Source organism: Musa acuminata, chromosome BXJ2-11 (assembly GCF_036884655.1).
Source record: "Musa acuminata AAA Group cultivar baxijiao chromosome BXJ2-11, Cavendish_Baxijiao_AAA, whole genome shotgun sequence".
Classification (NCBI taxonomy): Eukaryota; Viridiplantae; Streptophyta; class Magnoliopsida; order Zingiberales; family Musaceae; genus Musa; species Musa acuminata.
In genome coordinates, this window is record NC_088348.1 from 270,867 (window position 1) to 293,132 (window position 22,266).

Genomic DNA, 22,266 nt, shown 5'->3' on the forward strand with positions numbered 1-22,266 from the left:
GCCTGGGACATTAGCGAGGCGCTCGGGCCTCGCCTCGCCTCGCCCGAGCGCCTAGGCGAGCACCCGAGCGCCTTTTGCAATCACTGGCTGGGTCTGATGCTGGTTTTATTTATGGCAATAATTTGTATTTCTGAACTGTTACTAGTTGACAGCATATGTATAGCTATCAATTATTATAGATTCTTTCCTTTGCTTTTCTTGCATAAGAGCTTCAAAAATATAGGTTTATATATGATACTCTTGGTTTTTCCTTGTTTGATGCTGAAAGCAATATGGATTTCTATTTGTTTATTGTTACAAGAGGCATCGGCTTGTGTTCACAAGACATTAATCTATTATCCCCTGCCATCAGAAATAGTTTCATAGTTCATTGCTCCCGTTGCATCTTAACTTCTAGAAACTTTGTTGAGATCCCCCATTTGGATCCTGCTCCTGAACTTGAGCTACAACTATTCTCCTACTACATGCAATTTGTCACTATGATTTTGGTATATGCTGTTTGATTTCGGTTGTCATCTGACAATAAACATAGGAACATCGGTAGATTGATAGTCTGTGAGGTGCTTACCTTTGATTCTTGCAGTTTCTACAAAAGTCAAGCAGTTGTCTTTGCAAACGGGACTCATGTAAGGAATGGGTTCCTATCAAGTTTCTTATTCTCATTTTTGCCTTGGTTGAAGAGCTTCAAGTTGGACGTAGTGACACTGGGTATTCCTCCACAGCTAGATTTCAAATAGATTCTGGAATATCGGATCATTTCTCTTCATTGTTGATTTTCATATATGACAAATCCACTGAAACATTTCTTCCTTTATTGGTAAAGTTGCCAAGCCTCCAGTCAGTAGTTTTCTTATCTTATCTTTGGATTCTAATGGAAGGTGCTTTGTAAATTGTTTTGTAGGAAGAACTTGTCTCTTATGCTAAGTTAGTATCACCAACATTCTGGTCACATCCTGTCGTGAAAGACATGCAATTACCTTTCTCTGTCAAAGGGAAGCTTGGAGGTCCAAGTCAGAGGCGATTACCATCTGCAATGATTTCTAGGGTTCTGCAAGCTGTAAGTGTTTTTGGATACATTTGGTTGCGATCCTTGTACTATGATATACTTAGACATTGATGCCTGTTGAATAATGGAAATGGCTACATGATCCTTGGTGGTGACCGATCAGCCTATGGGCCTAGGTGGAATGCTTATTCAGCTAAGCTAGTACAAAGTGATATGTATACCAATGACATATACTAATATTATGATAAATTTTTTTGTTTATAATGATATCACATAATACTATACACAAAGGTATTATCTTTGGATCAGTTCATATGAATACATAAAATAATACAATATTTTGTTGGTAATGGCATTATAAGAGGTTGAAATGTACATGAGGGAACTTGAGGGCAACTAACAATATTGACAAAATTGGTCTTTTCTTATGTAGAATGTAAGTTGTCTAGAGGAGCAGATATATTTAGAATCTCATCAAAATAAACACTAGCATATGCTAGATAATTATCTGATTGTATTTATGGTTTAGTGTACAGGTGTAGTATTTTGATATTTCTAGAAGGCTATGGCATAGCAAATGAAAACATATTATAATATATATGACACTATCTATTTGTTCAATTTGACTGGATGCATTCAATGTAAGGTAATACTAATAGCAACTAGGGGATTGCCTGGGAGAAAAAAAAACCTTTACCCCTTCTATGCTTAGGCATAAGTAATGATCAATATTGCTACCTACTAGCTGAATAACCTGTACAGAGTGGCTTCCGTTAATGCTCAAGACGAAGATACCATTACCAACACTTATGCCTGTCCATTGCTTCCTAATTTCTAGATATGTAAATTATTGGGGCATCAAGGTCACACCACTTTCAGGTGATAGTGTCCTTGCCATTGCACCACGAACAGCTCTGACTTATCTAGTACTTTGAGCTACTACAACTTGTTATTTTTGGCAACAAGATACCAAGTAAAGATAAACTATTATATATGAATTTAGTTGTTTATTATTGAGAACTTGGATTTACATATTTTGAGTCATCAGTAAGTCTCTATATACAAGTCATTTGTTGAACATATTATGTTTGGATCATTATAATGGTATCAACGAAAGATATCTTTAGGCTCTTAAGAGAGCTAAGATTTTTCACGACGTATTTACTCATGCATATTGAGATTGCAGTCTTTGGGGTTTATCTACATTTACATTGAGATTTTTCAAGTAGTATTTTATGCTAAATATAGTACCATCATGAAGATGGTAGGATTTACCAAGGGAAGATTGTGATGATGGGGAAATTTAAAAAAATCCATATAATTTCTTTGGTCACCTATTACTAATAATTTGTGCTTAGGAGTTTTCTTCATGTTTGGAAGCCAGTTTCGACAAGTGACATGAACCTGAGGTTATAGGTGGTACTATATTTAGCATGATGGTACTATATTTAGCATAAAATACTAAATATAGTACCATGAACCTGAGGTTATAGGTGGTGGGGGTTTTCCATGTACACTTTGACCTTTCACCGTCCAAAGAAATGGAGAGTATTGTATGACATAAATAGAGTGAACTGCAAGATCTTATTTTGCCGGAAAGATCTGCTGTAAAGCATTCCTGGATGGATACATTTTGATTGTAAAATAGCAAGAACAAACAAGGAGAAAAGAAACAAGAAAGAAAGGAAAAGAGAAGAGAAGAGAAGAGAACAAAAGAGAAGAGAAAGAAACTGGAAGAAAGACAAGAGATATCTAAATAGATTAAATTTATTCAATAAATCTTATTAGTTTAAAATAAAATAAGAAGTTGTCAAATGAATTGTAAACTAATTCTTAAAATATAATATTATTAGCTAAAAGATAAAAAATATATGACTATTTTTATCTATGTATTTTTGTTATACTAAACTTTATTTCCATACCTATATTTTTGATTTGGACTCTTAATTTATAAGACCTCATCCCTATTTTTAAGAGACGACCACTTTGGACCCGTGATCTGTGTGTCGCACATGATCTTTTGTACCTAAGTCTAAGTAAAGCATTGTCACCCCTACATTTAGTTAGTGAAGGCATCTTAGTTCATAGACCATTGCTGTAGTCAAGCAAGGCATACTGAGAAACACCACAGCAGCTTCTAATTAAAAATTTGTATGGACTCATGCTCTTCTTTCTTAGGCTACTTCAAACTTTTGGCCTAGGCTATCAAACTTATGCACTCTGTGAAATTTATATTTTTTTAGATTGAAGGAATATGTGACATGGATGATTTTCTAGAACAGCTTAATGTGTGGACCTCTTTACTATTCAAGGGACTATAGCTGATGATGAGCATATGTAGTTCTGGTGTCATTTATTTATTTTTATCTGCCTTTCTGTTGGTGCTTGTACTTGTATCCTGCATGTGTTTTTATATTATCTCAAATAACATAATTTCATATTATACTTGCATACTAATTCTTTTTAGCTGCTTTTGATCTTGTTGCTTCTGTATGAACAGATTTTCTCTATCAGGACCGTTGCTTCTATTTCAACATGGTGTAATGATATGGCAAGAGGCAAAATTTCTGATTCTTCATTTATTTTTTTATGGAACTTTTCTTGGAAAGCTATCCGGTCTTCTACATATGACTCAGAGGCATGTTCACTTGCATGCAGAATATTTGTTTGACATTTAAAAATATTAATTGAATTTTACCCACTAACCTTTCTGGAAGGTGGTGCTCACTGATTACGAACATTACATTGAAATTCTTCTCCAAATGTAGGCTGGAGCAGAAATTTGTTTAGCTATGTATGAAGCATTGGCAAGCGTCTTCAAAGCCTTTTCTACCACTTTCACTAATTCCCATTTGGATTTTGTGATGGAATATAACAAGACATGGTTGCCAAATGGGGAAGTGACACATTTGTTAGATCCTTTGGTTCTTACCTTCCTCCACAATACTAACAATCTGCTTGCTAATTGTCAATTGACACGAAGCCGGCGAGCAGTTTTAATGAATTGGAAGGTTGGTCTGTGTTTTCTTTTGTTTGTATGCAACTTTATAATATTTTATCTTTTCTTATATCTTATGCAAACATTTATAGTTTCTTATGACATATTGGGCATTCTGAGTGGGATCTTACTGATTCTTTGATTTAGTGGGTTTGCCTAGACTCTCTGCTGTCAATTCCTCTTAATGTCATTTCAAAGGGTCACTTAAAGTCTGCAGACTCCTTATTTTCTGATTCAACTCTCAGAAGTGTATTTGTTGATATTGTGGAAAGGTAATGCTTCAGCTTACTCGTACATGTTTGCTGGAAATTGTCATTCTTTGTGAACACATTTGCAAAAGTTAATGCAGACTTCTTAAGTGGTCTGCTTGATCATCTAAACTAGAGTATTCTTTTTCTTGTTTGCATTTTTTTTCTTGATCAGATTAGTCTAGTATCTGGTACATATATCTTAATCTTGTTGGAGCATGTATTTTGAAAATTTCAACAATAGATTAGTTATATCAGTAGATGGAGCCGATCAATGAAACTGATGACTATATGTATTAGCATTAGCATTTCTAGTAGCAGTTCAACATCATATGTTTTTAGCTTCATTTCATTGGTTTCCTTGAATTAGATCTTATATCAGGTTTCAAGAATGTATGCCTCTGTACCATGGTGAAGTCTAGGGAGAACACCTACTCTGTTATGTATCATATGACCTGCCAGTATGAGGTCCCACAGTTCTTTTACTTATTGAATGTGGTTATTGAGTAGATTGTCCCAACTTTTAGGATCTTTTTAAGTTTATTATACTCTTCAATGGTGAATTTATTTTTCAAGTTTTTGATTCAACTATCTTGAATTGATATTCAAGATTTCATTTAATCATGCTGTCAAAATAATTGAAGTCTTGGGTTGAATTATAGTAGCATGCGGCCAATTGGGAAGACAACTAGGTGTGCCAACCCAAGCAAGTCCTAAAGGCATTAATACTCTCCAAGTCTTAAGGGCGTTAAGACTCTCCAAGTCCTAAAAGAAGACTCTTGGGTATCTCTCTACCTATAAAACCAAGGGGGCGTAGCACTTTTTAACAATCCCAAAACCAGCCAGCCTAAGGAAGTCTTCCAATCGAGAGCAAAAGTAGAAAAAAATAGAGGAGGTGTTACCTAGTTCTTTCGGTTGCAACCCCTTTTCCTCGAGTTTCAGCAGCTGAAGTTCTTCATTGAAGCTTCGTCCAGTTGTAAGAAGTCTTTTATTGCTCTAATTTTGTTGCTTAGCCCCTTGTAGTTGGCACTTCAATTTACAAGGAATAGAGGTTTCTTTTGATTTTATGCTTGTTCCCTAGCGATATCTTTCTCCTTTGCCAAAACTTTCCATTCAAGAGGTGGTATTGGATTGATGAATTGTTGAACTTAAACCCCATACAGATTAGGCGGTATCAGAGCAACGATCTGATACAAGCAATAGAGGTTTCTTTTGGTTTTATGCTTGTTCCCTGGCGATATCTTTCTCCTCTACCAAAACTTTCCATCCAAGAGGTGGTATCGGATTAACGGATTGTTGAACTTGAACCCCATACGGATTAGTGGTATCAGATCAATAATCTTATGGTTGGTGCCCACGAGACAAGGATACGAAAAGTCGGGTGAAGTGCTACAAGAGTTGGAGTTTGAGCTGCACTCACCAGGAGGAAAGACCATCGATGGGATGGCGGCCAACACCCCGATAACCTTGGTCGACCTTACTATTTAGATGACTGTATTAACCCAGCAAGTGGAGATCATGATAGGTTGGATGCAAGTCTAAGCTAACCCTTCGACAACCAACAATTAAGCATAGAACATCGTAGCAAAAGAGCAATACGCAACAGCGAAGAGGTTGCTGTCAAATAGAATATTGCAACAAGAACTTGAACTTTTCGACTCGAGGCTTGCATCGACATATCCTCCTATGGCAGCTCAATCAACGCTGACGTATTAGACATAGAGAGATCAACTTGACACTTACCTTGATCTATATGATTACAATAGTGAGAATAAGGTAATGCTTGTGTGACTAAAGTTGACGAGATATGTGCTCACATGGTTGAAAGCCTATCTTTGAACCAATGACGATGAAGACGTGTATGGATACAATTCAAAAGGCTCATACGAGAATAATTCTATCTTATAGGGTATCTCGAATAAAGACGGAGGAAGTGACATTACTTACACTATGGGACCAAATCGTGCAAGAGTACACACCACTGAGTTTCGACCACAAGTAGGGTGTTCGGAATATCCCTCGACGATCACGATGGAGATGACATACACCACCGGCCTCCATACCCAAATTAATATAGAACCGAGTCTCTTTAAAAGCTACGATAGCATGACAACAAGCGTGATGGTAGTGACCATCGAGAAAAGAATCACATCTGTAGCGAGAAGTCATGGAATAGGCCAAAAGGAGCCATTCGAAGGTCCAAGAGAATCTTATTGCTTAGCCCCTTATTGCTGACACTTTAATTTACAATCAATAGAGATTGTTTCTTTTCGGTTTTATGCTTTTATTCTTAACAGTGATTTAAATAGGCGCTCGGGTGCTTGCCTAAGCGCTCGGGTGAGACGAGGTGAGACTCGAGCGCCTCGTGTGCACACCAGGCGACGCGCTTCAATGAGGCGCTACCTGGGCGCTCGCTCGAATGCAGCCGTTGGGCATTTCGGGCGAGCGCTCGATTCAATTAGGTGACCCGAGCCGGTTTAAGGCTGGTTCGGTTTATAGTTTCTTACCTCAAAAGTCATGCTTCACACTAGCGCGACCCTAAGGAACCCTAGCGCTGCTTCTGCCTCCGCCACCAACGCTTTTTGTCGTTGCCTTTGTCGTAAATGCAGCGGACCGAGCCTTCCTTTGTTGTTGATGGACGAGTCCAACGACCCCCGTAGCTTCCTTCCACTATCGAGGGAGAGTACTGCAGATTCCTTCGCCATCGAAGGACGCCCTTTGGAGCATCCATCGTTGTTGTCCGTAGCTTTTGCCGTTGTCACTGTCCACAACTTTCGCCGCTATCACTACTACTGTTTGCAGCTTCCCTCGTTGTTGCTGCAACTATCTGCAGCTTCCGTTGTTGTCGTTTAGAATGCTACCGCAACTATCTTAAACTAATCCTTCTACTATCTCCCTCTGTTACTTTTAACATTTTTTTCTCCCCCCTCTAACTTTAAGTAATATACTATTAATAGTATATTTTTTAATTTAATATCATATTTTAATTTAAATAATTATATTTTTTTAATTATATTATATATTTTTTATATTTTAATATTTTAGAGAATATTTTTTTCTCCTCGTCTAACTTAAGTAATATACTATTAATAGTATATTTTTAATTTAATATCATATTTTTATTTAAATAATTATATTTTTATTATATTTATATATTTTAATATTTTAGAGAATATTTTTTCTCCTCGTCTAACTTAAGTAATATACTATTAATAGTATATTTTTAATTTAATATCAGATTTTTATTTAAATAATTATATTTTTATTATATTTATATATTTTAATATTTCAGGGCGCCTCGCTTTGCTTAGGCGAGCGCCTAGCTGCTTGGGCGTTTTGGGACCTTGGCACCTTTTGGCACCTAACGCTTTTTAAATCATTGGTTCTCAAGCAATATTTTTCTCATCCATCAAAACTTTTCATCCGAGAGATGGTATTGGATCGATAGATTATCAAACCCAAACCCCATACGGATCACTTGCTATGCACCGCCTGAAACGGTTTGGTTCATATGCCAATAGTTGAAAGACCAGTACATACCGCTCATTTCGTAATGCATCGGGTAGTTTAACAAACATTGCTTTGAATTATTCGTACCCTTATCATATATGTGTTGGTATGATATTTCTAGTGTACTTTTGGTTAAATGTTGAATATTTTATCTTTAAAGACTTATTATGAAGACAGGATCACAAAGGGTTTCTTCATGAAAGAACTGAGTTATTCTTAAATGTTGTAACTTTTTATTATGGACGAGATGGATATATGATTATATAGTTATTTTTTATTGTTCATATTTCAATATCAAAATAGTAATATTAAAATAATAATCTTCCTTTATAAATATCATAAGAAATAACCACATATGTTATCACTGTGCATCTACACCAATCTTTACTGTATAAATACATTGAAATATAGTGGAATTTTTTTTTTAATTGATGTGTCCTTGTCTTATTTTATCTTATTTTACATGATTTGCTCCATTGACATCTTGTATCCTTATCCATGTTTCGTAATATATTGAATGCAATGATACTCCCTAAGCAAATTTTATGTTGTTCAACAATCTCAAATGTCTTGGATGTGCTAGAATAAATTCAGTTCTTCTCTGCTGTCTTTGTTTGTATGCAGCCTTGAAAATGCTGGTGAAAGTTCTGTGTTACCTATGTTGAAATCTGTGAGGTTGGTTTTGGGACTTCTATGTTCCAATATGATGCCTCCAATTATCACCCCCCATGGAGTCACTAGTGAGGTATTTTTTTCAACTATTTAATTCTGCAGATTTTTTTCCTTGAATTATTCATATGCCTTCTATACAGCTAATGTGAAATTGCTTGTTAAAGAATTTCATGCTAGAGGCTGTTTATGTTACATAAACTACGAATAGAATATTCCACCAAAGTGTCATGCTCTAGCGAAAAGAAGAAGATAAAGAGTGTGTGTATGTATATATATATATATATATATATATTGAGGATAATGCTTTTTTTATTTTGTTTAGAATGATGAGCAAAACCCCGTTGGATTCCAATCGAACTTCCTAAATAGGCATGATGTTAATGTATTTGTGGTCACAGATTAACAAGGGAAGGAAATAGGGAATCATTAATAGGCTGGGCCGATCCATTCAAGGTATACATTAATTTCCTTTCCTTGTTCCCTGCTAGAGCCAGCATAGTTTTGTTATTTCCATTTTATAGTTGGTTTTTAAGGGTTGGCAAATACTTGATCCTATGCTACAAATAGCAGTACAGTGCAATCATCACCTTAATGTTGTTTGTCTTGGGGTTCCTCTCCGAGTCTTAATCCTTGGATCTAGGCCCACATCATCTGAACCATGTGAGGGCGCATTGGATATCACAGCTTCCCGAAGCCCCTGTGAAAAGCTGTCTCGGACTTATCTCAATTTGTATTTAATGTTCTAGTTTCTCTCATTGAGTTGGCTAGCTGCTTGAGTTTGAAGTCAGGGACCTTGCATCTGAGGTTTAACTGTTTGAAAACTGCTTGGATTTCCATAACTGTAATCTTGTAGAAAATACAATGGACCATTTGAATTGGTATTGTTTCTTTGTCAAGTACTGCTGCTAGTTTGATTGGCAGTAATTTTAGATTAGTGGATGATCTATGAGGAATGTGATAGGGAACTGCTAGGTCTACTAATTGCCACTTGCTTCTTTGTGCAGATGATGCTGCAGTTGGCTCAGTCTTCCTGGATATTACACATCAATTGCAACAAGCGTAGGGTTGCACCTATTGCTGCACTTATATCTGCTGTCTTGCATGAGTCATTGTTCGGTGACTTGAGCATGCATGAGATGGACGACAATAACCCTGGCCCTATAAAGTGGGTTAGTGTTATTTTGTTCTGAATTTTTGGGCACTTTAAAATTTTATTTTTTTAAATAATATATTCTTGAGTTTCTACCTATAACAAGGATTCGATGAAGAACCATATCTTGCATAAATGTTTATGGGTCATGCATATTAAAATTCCATGGATACAATGATACATTTACTGATAACATCATAGAACATGTCGGCGGTTGGCTTCTTTTGTTGTTGTGCAGTAACTGCAAGTTTTCTTTATTGTTTCTATTAGCTCTGAAGAAACTGATACTGGAAATATGAAGTTTGCATAAATTTTGAACATTGATATAGAATGCATACTCAACTAATTTCAGGCTCTTAAAATTTATTAATTATTCAGTAAGTTTCAACTAGCCTTGTCCACCTCCACTTGTCAATGAAGCAGAATCCTTTTTTGTGGAGAAACTAATTTTATATTATGTCACTATGCCTACTAGAATTCCAAAAGAGACAATTCATGGTAATTTGGATTTCAAGGATCTCTATTTGTTAATCTAGATGATCATCTGATCATATTGCAGGTAGGGATCATGATTTTCAATTTGCATTTGGAATTCTTTTGCTACTTTATGCACTTTTGTCTAAAGTATTCACCTAGAAATCTTGCTTTCTTATATTCAGATGTCACTACTTTCCTGCTTATGATAATCCAAGCTATATTTCTGCTCTTTTCGTCTCTGATTGCTCCTTTGTCGAGCATGGCCTATCTATTTATTTTAAGTTTCCTCTTATGATAAGAATTGTAAGGAACTAATCAAAGTAAAGATATGGTAGTTACTAGTTACTTTGACTGGGACAAATTTTCTTAGTCAAAACTCAAAAGAACTTTCATGTGATGAACTTCAAGTTCTAAAGCAATCTTTTGCTGATTCGGGTTAGAAGAAAGGATTAATTCATGGTGATGATATGACCAGTGAGTGTTGCACTATTCTTTGAACTGTTTCTGTCATCATTTTTTCTGGTGTTTTTTGCAGGGATCTGATTCATTAACAGTATTGACAATATGTTGAATTATTTATCTTTTTGATGAAAATTTTAAATGTGTTGAATTTATTGAGATGCCGATAACATATCATTTAAATGATGCTTTTGAATTATATTGATGATTGAACTTGAACTTCATCCGCTTCGTAACGTGACATTGATAAAAAACTTTATGATCATGCTTTATAATGTTCTCAGGAATTTCTAAGTGGTCTATTTTGAAATTTCTTAACTGATTTGGCATGTGTTAAATTTATTGAGAACCTGATCCAATTCAAATGGTGCTTCTGGATTATATTTACGATTGAACTTGAACATCAGCTGCCTCTTGACATGAATATGGTAAAAACCTTTATCATCATGTCTTATAATGTTCTCTGGAATTTCTAAGTGATCTTTTTTGAAATTTCATAAATGATTTGACTTCTGTTGTTGGATTTATTTCATAGATTTTCTGATATGATGGCTATGCTTTTAAAGGCTATTTGTTTTTGTGTGCGGCAAAATTTAACTTCACATGTTGTGGTTGTGTATTGTAACCAAGGTCTGCAATACTGAATGATACCACCCGTACCGGGCGGTACGTATTGGTCCATTAGCAGACCGGTACACTGGTCACCTGCTACCGAGCGGTACCGTCAATTGAGGCGTTATTGTCGTCGATTGAGGCATTATCGTTGACAGTGATCGAGGGAGAAGGGGAAGAAAGAAATAGGAAAAAAAGGGAGAACCTGGAGATCGCCGCTCTCCTCGTTTGTTGACGACTTCTCATCCGCGCGCAAGAGAAGAGGCATTGGTGTCGCGGGGTGGAGAGGCGAAGATTTTATTTTATTTTTCTTCTCTTCTCGGGCGATGTCACCTGAAATTTTTTTTTATTTGCGACGTCGTCGAGGCAACGTCGCCCAAGAAGGGAGGCAATGTTGCAATTTTTTTTAATCTGCGACGTCGCCTGAGAACGTAGGCGATGTCACCCGAGAAGTGACGTCGCATTTTTTTATCTGCGATGTCGCTCGAGAAAAGAGGTGACGTCGCTCTGCATAGAGGTAAACCGAGCGGTTTACCTATATATATATATATAATTTATAATTATATATATATATATATATACCGAGCAGTTAATCGAAATATACTGCTCGGTATGCAGTACCATATCGTACCGAATAAGTCTCGAAATTTTGATACGGTACGAAATTTCAATCCTTGATTGTAACCATTGTCCTACCTCATAATTGTTTCATCCTTTAGTCCTGTCTTTCTGTCTATTGTCTATAAATAATTTGCGTTTCCACCTCTATAATTTTTATGGATTTTCCTCTGTCTTTTCACTATTGTCCTGAATGTTTTGATTGAGATTTTCTTTGTGATAACTGCTGCAGCTAATGTTATAGCAGGACAGTATCATCTGGGATACTATAAACTTAGACTTCGTTCTTCTTCTTCTTAGTTCTTTCCTTGATGATCGGCGTTATGTTTTCTTTTTTTATTGGAATGACTTAATAAGGTTGTCATGTCATGAAGTGGTTTCCGTTTTCCTTTAAATCACTTCTAGATCATGTTAAATAAATCCAATGCTTTGTCCCCTTTGTCTTATCCTGAGTTTGCCGTATCTTTGTGGGCACTGCTATAACTCTGGTTTCTGAATACAGTCCTTTTTTCATTGACTTGATTGCATTCGTTAATTTGGCTGGTAGTGTCATATTCAAGACCTCAACATTTCACCACATTACATATAAGTTTTTTTACATATTTAACATATTCTTGTCTCTTCCAGTGTCCATAAAATAAAAGAGATGAAGATTCCTAGTAGGTGAGACTACACATGCTTACAGTTAGAAATCATATATATACACACAATTAAACATGAGACATCAAAAAGACGAAGATATCTATAGACAGGATGTCCACCTGGATATGTTACTTATCATGGTGTTTCTTAAATATTTCTTAACAATCGTAGCTCTACCTTCTTCCTTCATGATTTTCTGCAATTCATGGGTTTGAAATCTCAAATTCTGATGGTGCAACATGGCGTGATGCCTGAAACATGCTTTAGATACATGTAGGGAAGGTTTACAACCTAGCAATGGTGACCATCTATTAAACATTTAGTTTAAGTATCATTGTATAAGAGATGGTATATATATTTCTTATCAGATATTAATAGATGACACCAGAATAGCAGGCAATCATTGTTGTTTTTCCCTGTAGTTACATTTCTTGATATGAAAATTGTAATACAAGAAGTTTGGCAATGGTTATTGTTAGTGGCTTGATGACATCAAAAACTAATTTTGGGCATACGATAAGTGGCTTAATTACTGTTCCTCTATTTGCTTATATGAGGTCAATTACCAATTTATGGTTCTAGTTTAGTGTATAAGTAGGGAAGTTCTCTCCTGACCTTGACTCCAAGTTTCATGTTTCTCCTCATCATCTGTGTTGCTATGACTTATGAGACTTATGTTACAACAAAACTGATGCAGTTAATCCTATGTTATGACTTCTTACAGTTCATTGAGAAACTTCTTGATGACGGCAAAAGAAGTCCTCGGACTATTCGACTTGCAGCTTTACACTTAACGGGGTTGTGGCTCTTGTATCCTGCAACAATTAAATATTACATAAAAGAGTTGAAGTCACTGACATTATATGGCTCCGGTGCACTTTCTTTTTCCAAATTTCCAGCTATCAATCATTATCTGACTTGTCCTATGATACAAGTTAAGCAAATCTCCTTCTCGACCTTCTAAATCCCTTTCTTTTCTTCAGTGGCTTTTGATGAAGATTTTGAAGCAGAGCTATCAGAGAATCATGAAGCTCAAATTGAGGTTTCATTGCTTGCTCGAAGTCCTGATCATGAATTCACAGAGGTATTCCAAAAGGCATAATCTGGAGATTGTTTGCATTGTCATAATTATGCAGGTCTTTAAATAATATTTTACTTGTGGATAGGTGCCAACTTGAGGTTCTTATGCTCATTTTTAGGATTAATATGATGTGAAAGTTAAAGGTCCTTGTGAACTTTGATTACTAGCAAGATATTTTTACGCTGTGTGTGCCTTTGTAACCTTTTACTAGCACTTGATTTTTTTCTTGATTTGATGCTATTCTATTTCTAATGTTTCATCAACTTTGTTCTAATAAACTTGGAAGAAAGAGAGTTATAGAATATGGGTGAAGTTAAAAAAATGAAAAGGAAAATATGTTCAATTGTGATCCACCAAGACTTCAGAACCTTGTGTTTCACTTCTATATATATATATATATTTATATATATATATATATTTATATATGTATGTATGTATGTATGTATATTTATTTATTTATATTATATTGTGGTGATGGCAAATGACATATGAGATACATCTGACATGGCCATCACATATGCTAGCACGAATACCTTTTCAAGCCCTGGACAAAGATCCAAATGTCATGACTAGACCTTTTGGATCACTAACCCATTAACTTGATAAGTTTGAAATAACATGACTCAATGCTTAAGCCAAACTAATGATAGTAAGCTCATCTATCCTATAAACCAGCACAGTCAATCTCCGACTTCAGATGTGGGGCTCAATTATATGTCGCAATCTCCCTCGAACTAGTTAGCAATATGGTTCTTAGCTAGCTAGCTATTATATTGATATATGTAACTATCTTATTATCCTTTGTTTACCATATTAAATTTTTGATATATTCAAGGTTTCACAAACCAGCCATATCACTTGGTATAATCTGGTTTTAACCAGTCTGTTAGGAATTTGCTTACAAAGCTGGTGATTTCATCCAATTTGATACGGGGTTTAAGTTGGTAAAGAGATCGATTCCAAATAGTGTTGGGTATTAAAATTGTTTTTTTTTAGTTTATGATATCTGTTACAACTCTCAGACACTTTTACGTACAAAAAAATACCCAGGACTCAAAGAGGAAGAAGTAGAAGAGGTGCTGGTGGAGAGAGAGGAAGAAAGATGAGGCGGCAGTGGAGGTAGAAAAGGAAGGAGGAGAAAGAGTAAGTGGAGGAGGAGAAACTGCAATCCTTGCTTATCCTCTTTCTCCCTCTATCTCTCTCTCTCTCTGAGCCTCTCTCTATTTCTATTTCTCTCTTTTCCTTCTCCTTTATGTCACCGTCGCTTCATTATTATTGCATTGTCGCTGTCTATTCTTCCCTACCACCTCATCCTTCGTTTGCTGGTACCTGTTGCCACCTCTTTGTCTTCTTCCTCCTCCCCTGTCTCCTTTGAGTCCTCCTACTCTATCTCCCCTAGCTGGACCCATAGTGGTCAACATAGGTTAATACTAACACATGCAACATCCAATCATACTAGTGCACTTAACGATCAGTATCAGTTTGGGACCAAAACTTTAAATCTTGGATGTAGTATGGTGTTTCTTTGGATCATTGAGTACAAGATTCTCTGCAACTTGTCATATTTTATGCATTTAATTTGCTATCCATTATCTATAACAATTTCAGAACCTGCATTACATTAGCTCCATAGTTTGTCACAGTATGAGCCAATGCTAAATACTCGTCATCAGTTCTCAAGTTACCCAAAATTCTAGATATTTGTGGAAGTCTTGTTTAACGTTTTAAATACCCAACATAGCATCCGATACGATCTGGTATTTACTGGTTTGACAGGGAGTCAACATGCAGATCACACAATTGCACGGTCTGATTTGTAACATTGTGCTAATTGGTACACTCCCTATTTTGTGTGTACTAGTCAGAATATTTCTGGTACACACAAGCGTGCTAGTCTTTTGTTTTTTTTCTCATAAGCAGGTTGGCTGTTGAATTACAAGAAGGCTGTTTACTGTTTTGACTACTTTCTAAATGTTGTTTACAGTTCTAAAAGCTTCTTCTTTCCCTATCTTCCTCCTCTTCTCCTCTTTTTTTTTTTTGTCCTCCATATCATCTAGCCTATAGTCATAAATCGGAGTTATAAATTGGTGGTGTCAGACAAAAACTTGAAACCTTGGTCTTGTTTTGTTAGTTCAGTACTCTTTTAAGCAAGCTTTTAAAAGTCGATTAGTATCAGTTATGACAATCAGTTAGACCAGTGCATTATCTATTTATCGGACAATACACCAATATATTATTGATAGTTACCAACTTGTACAATCCAGTACCAGCCATTGGACTGGTAAAATATGGGCCATTACATACCGGTTTGACCAGTTTTTGATGCCTTGCTTTTAAGTCTGGATGAAGGCTAACCTTCTTGATGTAATATGGATAAATGGAAATTGACATTGAAATTCTATATACTGCAAGTTCTTTGATTCCTTGCTTTTTTGTGTCTATATTATAGGCTGTCTTCTTGATGTAATAGATCAACATAGTTTGAAATTGAATTTGTGTAGAAAATGAATGTAAAACGTCTTCTTTTTCTTCTGAAAAAGGTGCAAGATCCTTGTGGAGCAGTCCATTTGACATTCTATTCTTATTCTTTTTATGATTGTGTTATTTTTATCTTCCTATTTCTTGTTTACTTCTTTCCTTTTAAACTCCCTCTAAATTTTAATTACATTTTCTTCAAATCTTCCTTAACTTCTCCATAGGTTTTTCAGCCAAATTAGCCCTGAATTATACCCAACTGACCATAAACAAGAACAAGATTTTGTTGTTTTTGTACTTCGACTGTGGACATGCAGCACCGTTGTTGGTATCCAATCATCTAGTGTTTAACAAAAATCTCTAGAACAGTTCATATTGCCTCACTAACTTGTCATGACTTGGGTCTGATGGGTTAACTGGCCTATCAACTTCATTTAGTCCAAACCACTGACCAAAATGCTTAACTTCTCCATAGGTTTTTCAGCCAAATTAGCCCTAAATTATACCCAACTGACCATAAACAAGAACCAGATTTTGTTGTTTTTATACTTCGACTGTGGACATGCAGCACTATTGTTGGTATCCAATCATCTAGTGTTTAACAAAAATCTCTAGAACGGTTCATATTGCCTCACTAACTTGTTATGACCCGGGTCTGATAATTTTATTTGGTCCAAACCACTGACCAAAATGCTTAAGCTGAAATTGATAGTAGTATACTCATCAGACCCTTATAAGCCAATCTTAATCTTGCCCACTTTCGATGTGGGACTAATCAGGGGTGTTACAATCACCCCCACTCAAAGGCTTGATGTCCTCGTCAAAGCCCAACATAACCCAGATCGGGCCCTAGCATAGTGCATGTAAGGCATAGCCCAGTGGTGGCTCCACGCCGTGACGAGTCCTCTGACTCCGTCTACGGGTAGCCCTTTCCTACTCGAGCCCCCTCACCATATCCAAATGTTAGGTCGGCTCTGATACAAAATGTCATGACCCGAGCTTGATAGGCTAACTGGCTTATCAACTTCGTTTGGTCTAAACCACTGACCAAAATGCTTAAGCTGAAGTTGATAGTAGTACACTCATCAGATCCTTATAAGCCAATCTTAATCTTGCTCACTTTCGATGTGGGACTAATAAGGGGTGTTACAGTAACTTCTTGGTATACATCGTTATTGTAGATCACATTATGGTGATGTGCTCCTACCTTCAGAGTTCATCATTTTTGCCATCTAGGCAACTTCTGAAAATATAACCAAAGTAGCCTCCATTATTCATCTTGGTAATTCCTTCAATGACTAGCATACACCATATTTTTATTTCTTATGGTAACTTAAAGGGATGACATTGAGATTGTGCAGAAGTTCCAGCTTTTTGCACCTTTATGTTCCTTTTTTATAGCTTCATGTTGCTTTCTTACTGTTTCTTTAACATGCCTCAATTTCATATTATTAGGTCTCTCTTATTTCATAGTTTTCTTAAGCCTATTTAATATGTCAGCTTACATATATTGACATGTTCTATTTGATTGTGCGACACTCTACAGGTGTTTATCAATACAGAGATGTATGCTCGTGCTTCTGTTGCTGCTCTCTTTTACAAACTTGCAAATTTTAATTCTATGAGAGAAGAAAGGGAACAAAAAGATGCTGTTTTAAGTGGCAAAATGTTTTTACTGGAACTGCTCGATTCTGTGGTATGGAATATGAGACTAGCATAGAATAGAGGTTGTTGGAATTTGGATGAGTTGTATCTTGATATTATCTTCATTTTCTGTGCACATACTTGATAAGTAATATCATGTTCATAATCATTCTTTTCCTTAATGTTATTGTACTCCTATAATTGGTATGCTTAGGTGCAATAATTTGTTAGGAGTTTGCTTAATTTGTCTAGATGGTGGGTCTTACTGTTTTAATTGATTCCTCAAATCTGCATAGATGTGGGCTTCCTGCCATAGTGAATGATTTCTTCAACTTGTTAATCATTTCTTTTGAGTGAAAAATTTAATCTTTCAAAATTCAGGACATCTTGTTTGTTGAGCTTCTAAGTTCTATTCTTTTGTTGTCTAGTATCAGATTATCATTGTTCAACTTTTCCTATAATTTCTATACCTCTTTATAGTACGCTTATCTTATATTTTGAATTGAATTGATTAGTTCTATGCGAAGGAAGATTTTATCGAAGTAACAAATAAATTGTAAAAGACTCGAACAATTTCTCAAACTTTCACCTTACGAACTATACTTGGCAAGTCTCAGTTGGTCTAAGCAATCATGAAATCAACAATTGTCATGCTGATTGGCCTGTATCATTTTGTACAGGTTGATATGCATGGTGCTGGAGAGCATTGGCATGTGTCATACAACACACCTACATTTTGATAAAGTAAAGTTTTGGTCGAAGCGACGTGCAACATGCCCCCATGTCTAGAGACAAGAATGTTTGCTTAAAACATTAAGCCACTCCATAGCATGCTCAACCCTGCTATGGTTCACAGATATTATGTTATGCATTACATTTTTCTATAGAAAAGAATTGTTCACCAAACTTGAATAACACAAACTTCAATAACATTTTATAAATATATATGTTTTAAAATTGTAATTTTTTTTGTGATGTTCAAGAATTTATTTTGATTTAATTACTTTGAATTCTGAAGTAAAAAAAAAGCTTCATTAACATAATTTAGCATTAATGTTTTGAGGATGCCATGGTGTAAACATATATTTCAAATTGTCCGTAGATGACACATCATGATAGATCATAGTTATCTACAACAGAAGCCACCAATCTGGAATTCTACTTAATGTGATTATCCAACTTTCTTGGTTGTCTGGCTAACCGTGGTACATGCATACACACACAGAGCAATTGTTGTTGCATGGTCTAGATTTTGTTGCTTTCTTGTTAGATTGGAAAACAAAATATCTCTAAGTTGACCAGACTTTCTGGTATGAACTATCATACAAGCATGTGTAGTTATTATTTTCTTATTTCTTATTCATGTTATGAGGAAAGTGATAATTAAATTCTTTTAGTCCATCAAACTAATTTTAGCTTGTGCAAGTTCATACTTCTAGCAAACTTGGCATGACATGTAGATGGCCTTTCATTCTTTACAGGCTAATGAGAAAGATCTTGCAAAAGAGCTTTACAAGAAGTATAGTGGTGTGCGTATTTGTTTTCATCTTCTTTTGGTTTGTTTAACCTTTTTTACCTTAGTTGGTAGGTAGTTAGCATTATATCTCACAATTTTTTTGACATAATCTATTCTTTTATCAGGTCCATAGGCAAAAAGTCCGTGCTTGGCAAATGATTTGTATACTTTCACATTTTGTTGAGGATGATATTGTTGGGAAAGTTACATCCAACCTTCACATTTGCCTCTATGTAAGATGGTCTATCTCTTATGTACAACAGATGTAATTACTCCCCCAATGCTCTAGGCTTTTTTGTTCGTGATTTTCTGACTCATTTGTTAATGATAATATGCTGATATAGTCTTTCAATTATTTAATTCAAGCTTTTATAGAAAGCTAGCATAAGATATAAGCAAAATCTCATGTCGTGAATTGTGAATATGTAATACTTGATAGTACTACTTGTATACATTCTAGACACATTTTGGATATTGATACCAGACTGACCATCCATGGCTTGACTGGTGTGGGTTCAGTCCATGCCAGTGTATCAATACATGGTATGCTGGAATGTATCACAGGGGGGTTTGGGTTAAAAAGGGAGAATAGGAGACGGAGGAGGTAGAGGATGACGATGCGGCATGGAGGAGAAGAGGACACAAAGGAGGAGGAGGAATATGGTCTGGCAACGGGAGTTGGGCAGATCAGCAGCACAGTGGGAAAGTGGTGTGTGTCACGGACACTTGTGACTCGCATCCTGTTATTTAACTCTAAGCTGCAGTCTGTAGGTTATATAAAAGAACACACTAAAAGGCAGTCTTCATCATGATTACTGCCCAGATTGATAAACAGTAGTCGGTATAGACTAATTGAGTGAAATTGAGTTTTGTGTTCATCATCTACTAACATTCTTTTAAGGTGTCTAATGTTGATGTAAAACAAATAAATATATGTGAGATAAGTGGAAATATACTTTGTGGGATCTTCTTTAGTAGTTCTTGTTTCTCTTGAATGCTTTTATTTCTTTTTTGAGTCAAAAGTCGAAAGAATGTTGATTTATTTCATTAAATTCATGATGTTCCTGAATTTTGATCTTTGCTGATGAGCCAATTGGATATTTCATTATTGGTTTGATGTTTGATGTTTTTTCTTTAAAGCATTAAATATAAGTAATGACCAGTGATTGCAAAAGGCGCTCGGGCGAGGCGAGGCGAGGCCCGAGCGCCTCGCTAATGTCCCAGGCGGCGCGCTTCAATCAGGCGCCGCCTAGGCGCTCGCCCGAGCCCAGGCGCTGGGCGCTTCGGGCGAGCGCCTGGGTAAACCGAACCAGAATTTTAGGTCTGGTTCGGTCCTGGTTCGGTTGTTAGTTGGTTCAATCGAACCAACTAAACCGATATAACCCCAACCCTAACCTGCTGCCGCTGCCGATCCCGATCGCGATCTCGTCGCTCGCGATCACCGCTGTCGCTGCTCCCGCTGCCGCTGCTCGCCGCTGTTGCTGCTCGCGCCTCCCGCGAGCCTTCCCGCTGCTCGTGCCTCCCGCGAGCCCTCTCGCTGCTCGCGCCTCCTGCGAGCCCTCTCGCTGCTCGCGTCTCCTGCGAGCCCTCCCGCTGCTCGCGCCTCCCTCGAGCCCTCCCGCTGCTCGCGCCTCCCGCGAGCCCTCTCGCCTCCCGCGAGCCCTCCCGCTGCTCGCGCCTCCCTCGAGGCCTCCCGCTGCTCGCGCCTTCCGCTCCCTTTCTCTTTCCCGCTGCCGCTGTCGCCGCTCGCCGCTGCTGCCGCTCGCCGCTGCTGCTGCTGCCGCTGCCGCCGCTCGCCGTCGCTGCTGTCGTTGCTCGCCGCTGCTTTCTCGTTTCTCCGTCAGCAGATTTATACTGTTAATGTGATTATATTTATTAATTATATTATATATTTTTATATTTTTATTTAAAATTTTAAATAATTATATTTATTAATTATATTTTATATTTTTATATTTTAGCGCCTCGCTTCGCTCGGGCGAGCGCCTGGGCGAGCGCCTAGCGCCTCGGGCGTTTTTGGACCTTGGCGCCTTTTGGCGCCTAGCGCTTTTTAAATCACTGGTAATGACAATAAAATGGTGATATCCTCTTCCTGCATTAAAAGTTGGTGTTATTTTTTTATACTTTTTCAGAATTAGGCTTTTTAACCTTTTCTTGATAAATTTAGGGTGTCATTGTCTATCATTATTCATCACTACATCTCTCTTCACAAGCTAAACAAGTGTTATGAGTTTTTCATATTATTTCTTATGAATTATTGTGCATTCTTGTATTCATGTTATGCACATTAACTTTCATGATTGTCATATTATCTTTATATCATGTCATATGATTAATGACATGTGCATTACCTAGATATTCATGGAATCATATTAGGTACCATCTAACGAAGGTTCTGTAAGTGATAAAGAAACATGATAAGCGTAGCTTTAATTTCTCTTCAATTATAAATTGTACTTAAGACCCTTTATATATTTTGTAACTTAATCTTGGGTCAAATTTTTGTTAGGACTACTATGGCTAGGATTGTGTTGTTCATTGGTATATGTCAAAAGGTTTATCGATAAGTCAATTTCACTCTATACAATCTAAAGATTTGACTTGGATTTTGATCACAAGTTTGACTCCTTGGCCCAAATAAAAGCCAATCTAATCTAATCGATCGAATCTGTTTATTACCCAATTTGAACCTTAAGTTTTATGTACTTTTATCCAGGGATCATTGTTTCGCACAGACCTGTACTAAATTGGTGGCACGTACGGGTTCGAGCATTGATCGATATGCAGACCCACCTTGGTTTGGTCCGTCACATAAGAGACGTGGGAAACCCTAATTCCCACTTCTCACGTGAGTGTCACAGCTTGTGAGCATCGCCTCCTCCTCTGCAGGGTTCGCGAGCACCCCCTCCACCTTCGTAGGGCTCGCGAGCGTTGCCTCCAATGGTGCGATCGATGCTTCTCATGCAGGCGGCTGTTGGACCGAGGTATGATTGTGACCTTAGTACACACCTCCATGTCTCTGATAAGTCTTTCTCCTCTTGCTCTTCCTCTTCCTCCCTCCACCGCTTCCTCTTCTTCCCTCTTTTTTCCTCCCTCCACCATCCCTTCTTCTTCCTCAATTTTTTTTCTCTCTGAAACATCGGTACTTACCAGTGTAC

The 22,266-nt window shown here is 36.9% G+C and overlaps 1 protein-coding gene across 4 annotated transcripts in view; it reads left to right on the plus strand.

Moving 5' to 3' along the window:
- Window positions 1-22,266, plus strand: part of LOC135627659 (uncharacterized) — a 46,764-nt gene that overhangs the window by 13,097 nt on the left and 11,401 nt on the right. For 2 of the 4 annotated variants that reach the window (XM_065133800.1, XM_065133803.1), the window contains 12 exons: window positions 584-817; window positions 902-1,057; window positions 3,507-3,644; window positions 3,775-4,017; window positions 4,152-4,276; window positions 8,387-8,507; window positions 9,439-9,603; window positions 13,117-13,264; window positions 13,376-13,476; window positions 17,495-17,644; window positions 19,074-19,121; window positions 19,234-19,341. In XM_065133800.1, coding sequence (XP_064989872.1) covers window positions 584-817; window positions 902-1,057; window positions 3,507-3,644; window positions 3,775-4,017; window positions 4,152-4,276; window positions 8,387-8,507; window positions 9,439-9,603; window positions 13,117-13,264; window positions 13,376-13,476; window positions 17,495-17,644; window positions 19,074-19,121; window positions 19,234-19,341 — 1,737 coding nt within the window. The remainder of the gene's footprint in view (window positions 1-583; window positions 818-901; window positions 1,058-3,506; window positions 3,645-3,774; window positions 4,018-4,151; window positions 4,277-8,386; window positions 8,508-9,438; window positions 9,604-13,116; window positions 13,265-13,375; window positions 13,477-17,494; window positions 17,645-19,073; window positions 19,122-19,233; window positions 19,342-22,266) is intronic. The other 2 variants (XM_065133802.1, XM_065133801.1) reach the window with 2 other exon arrangements.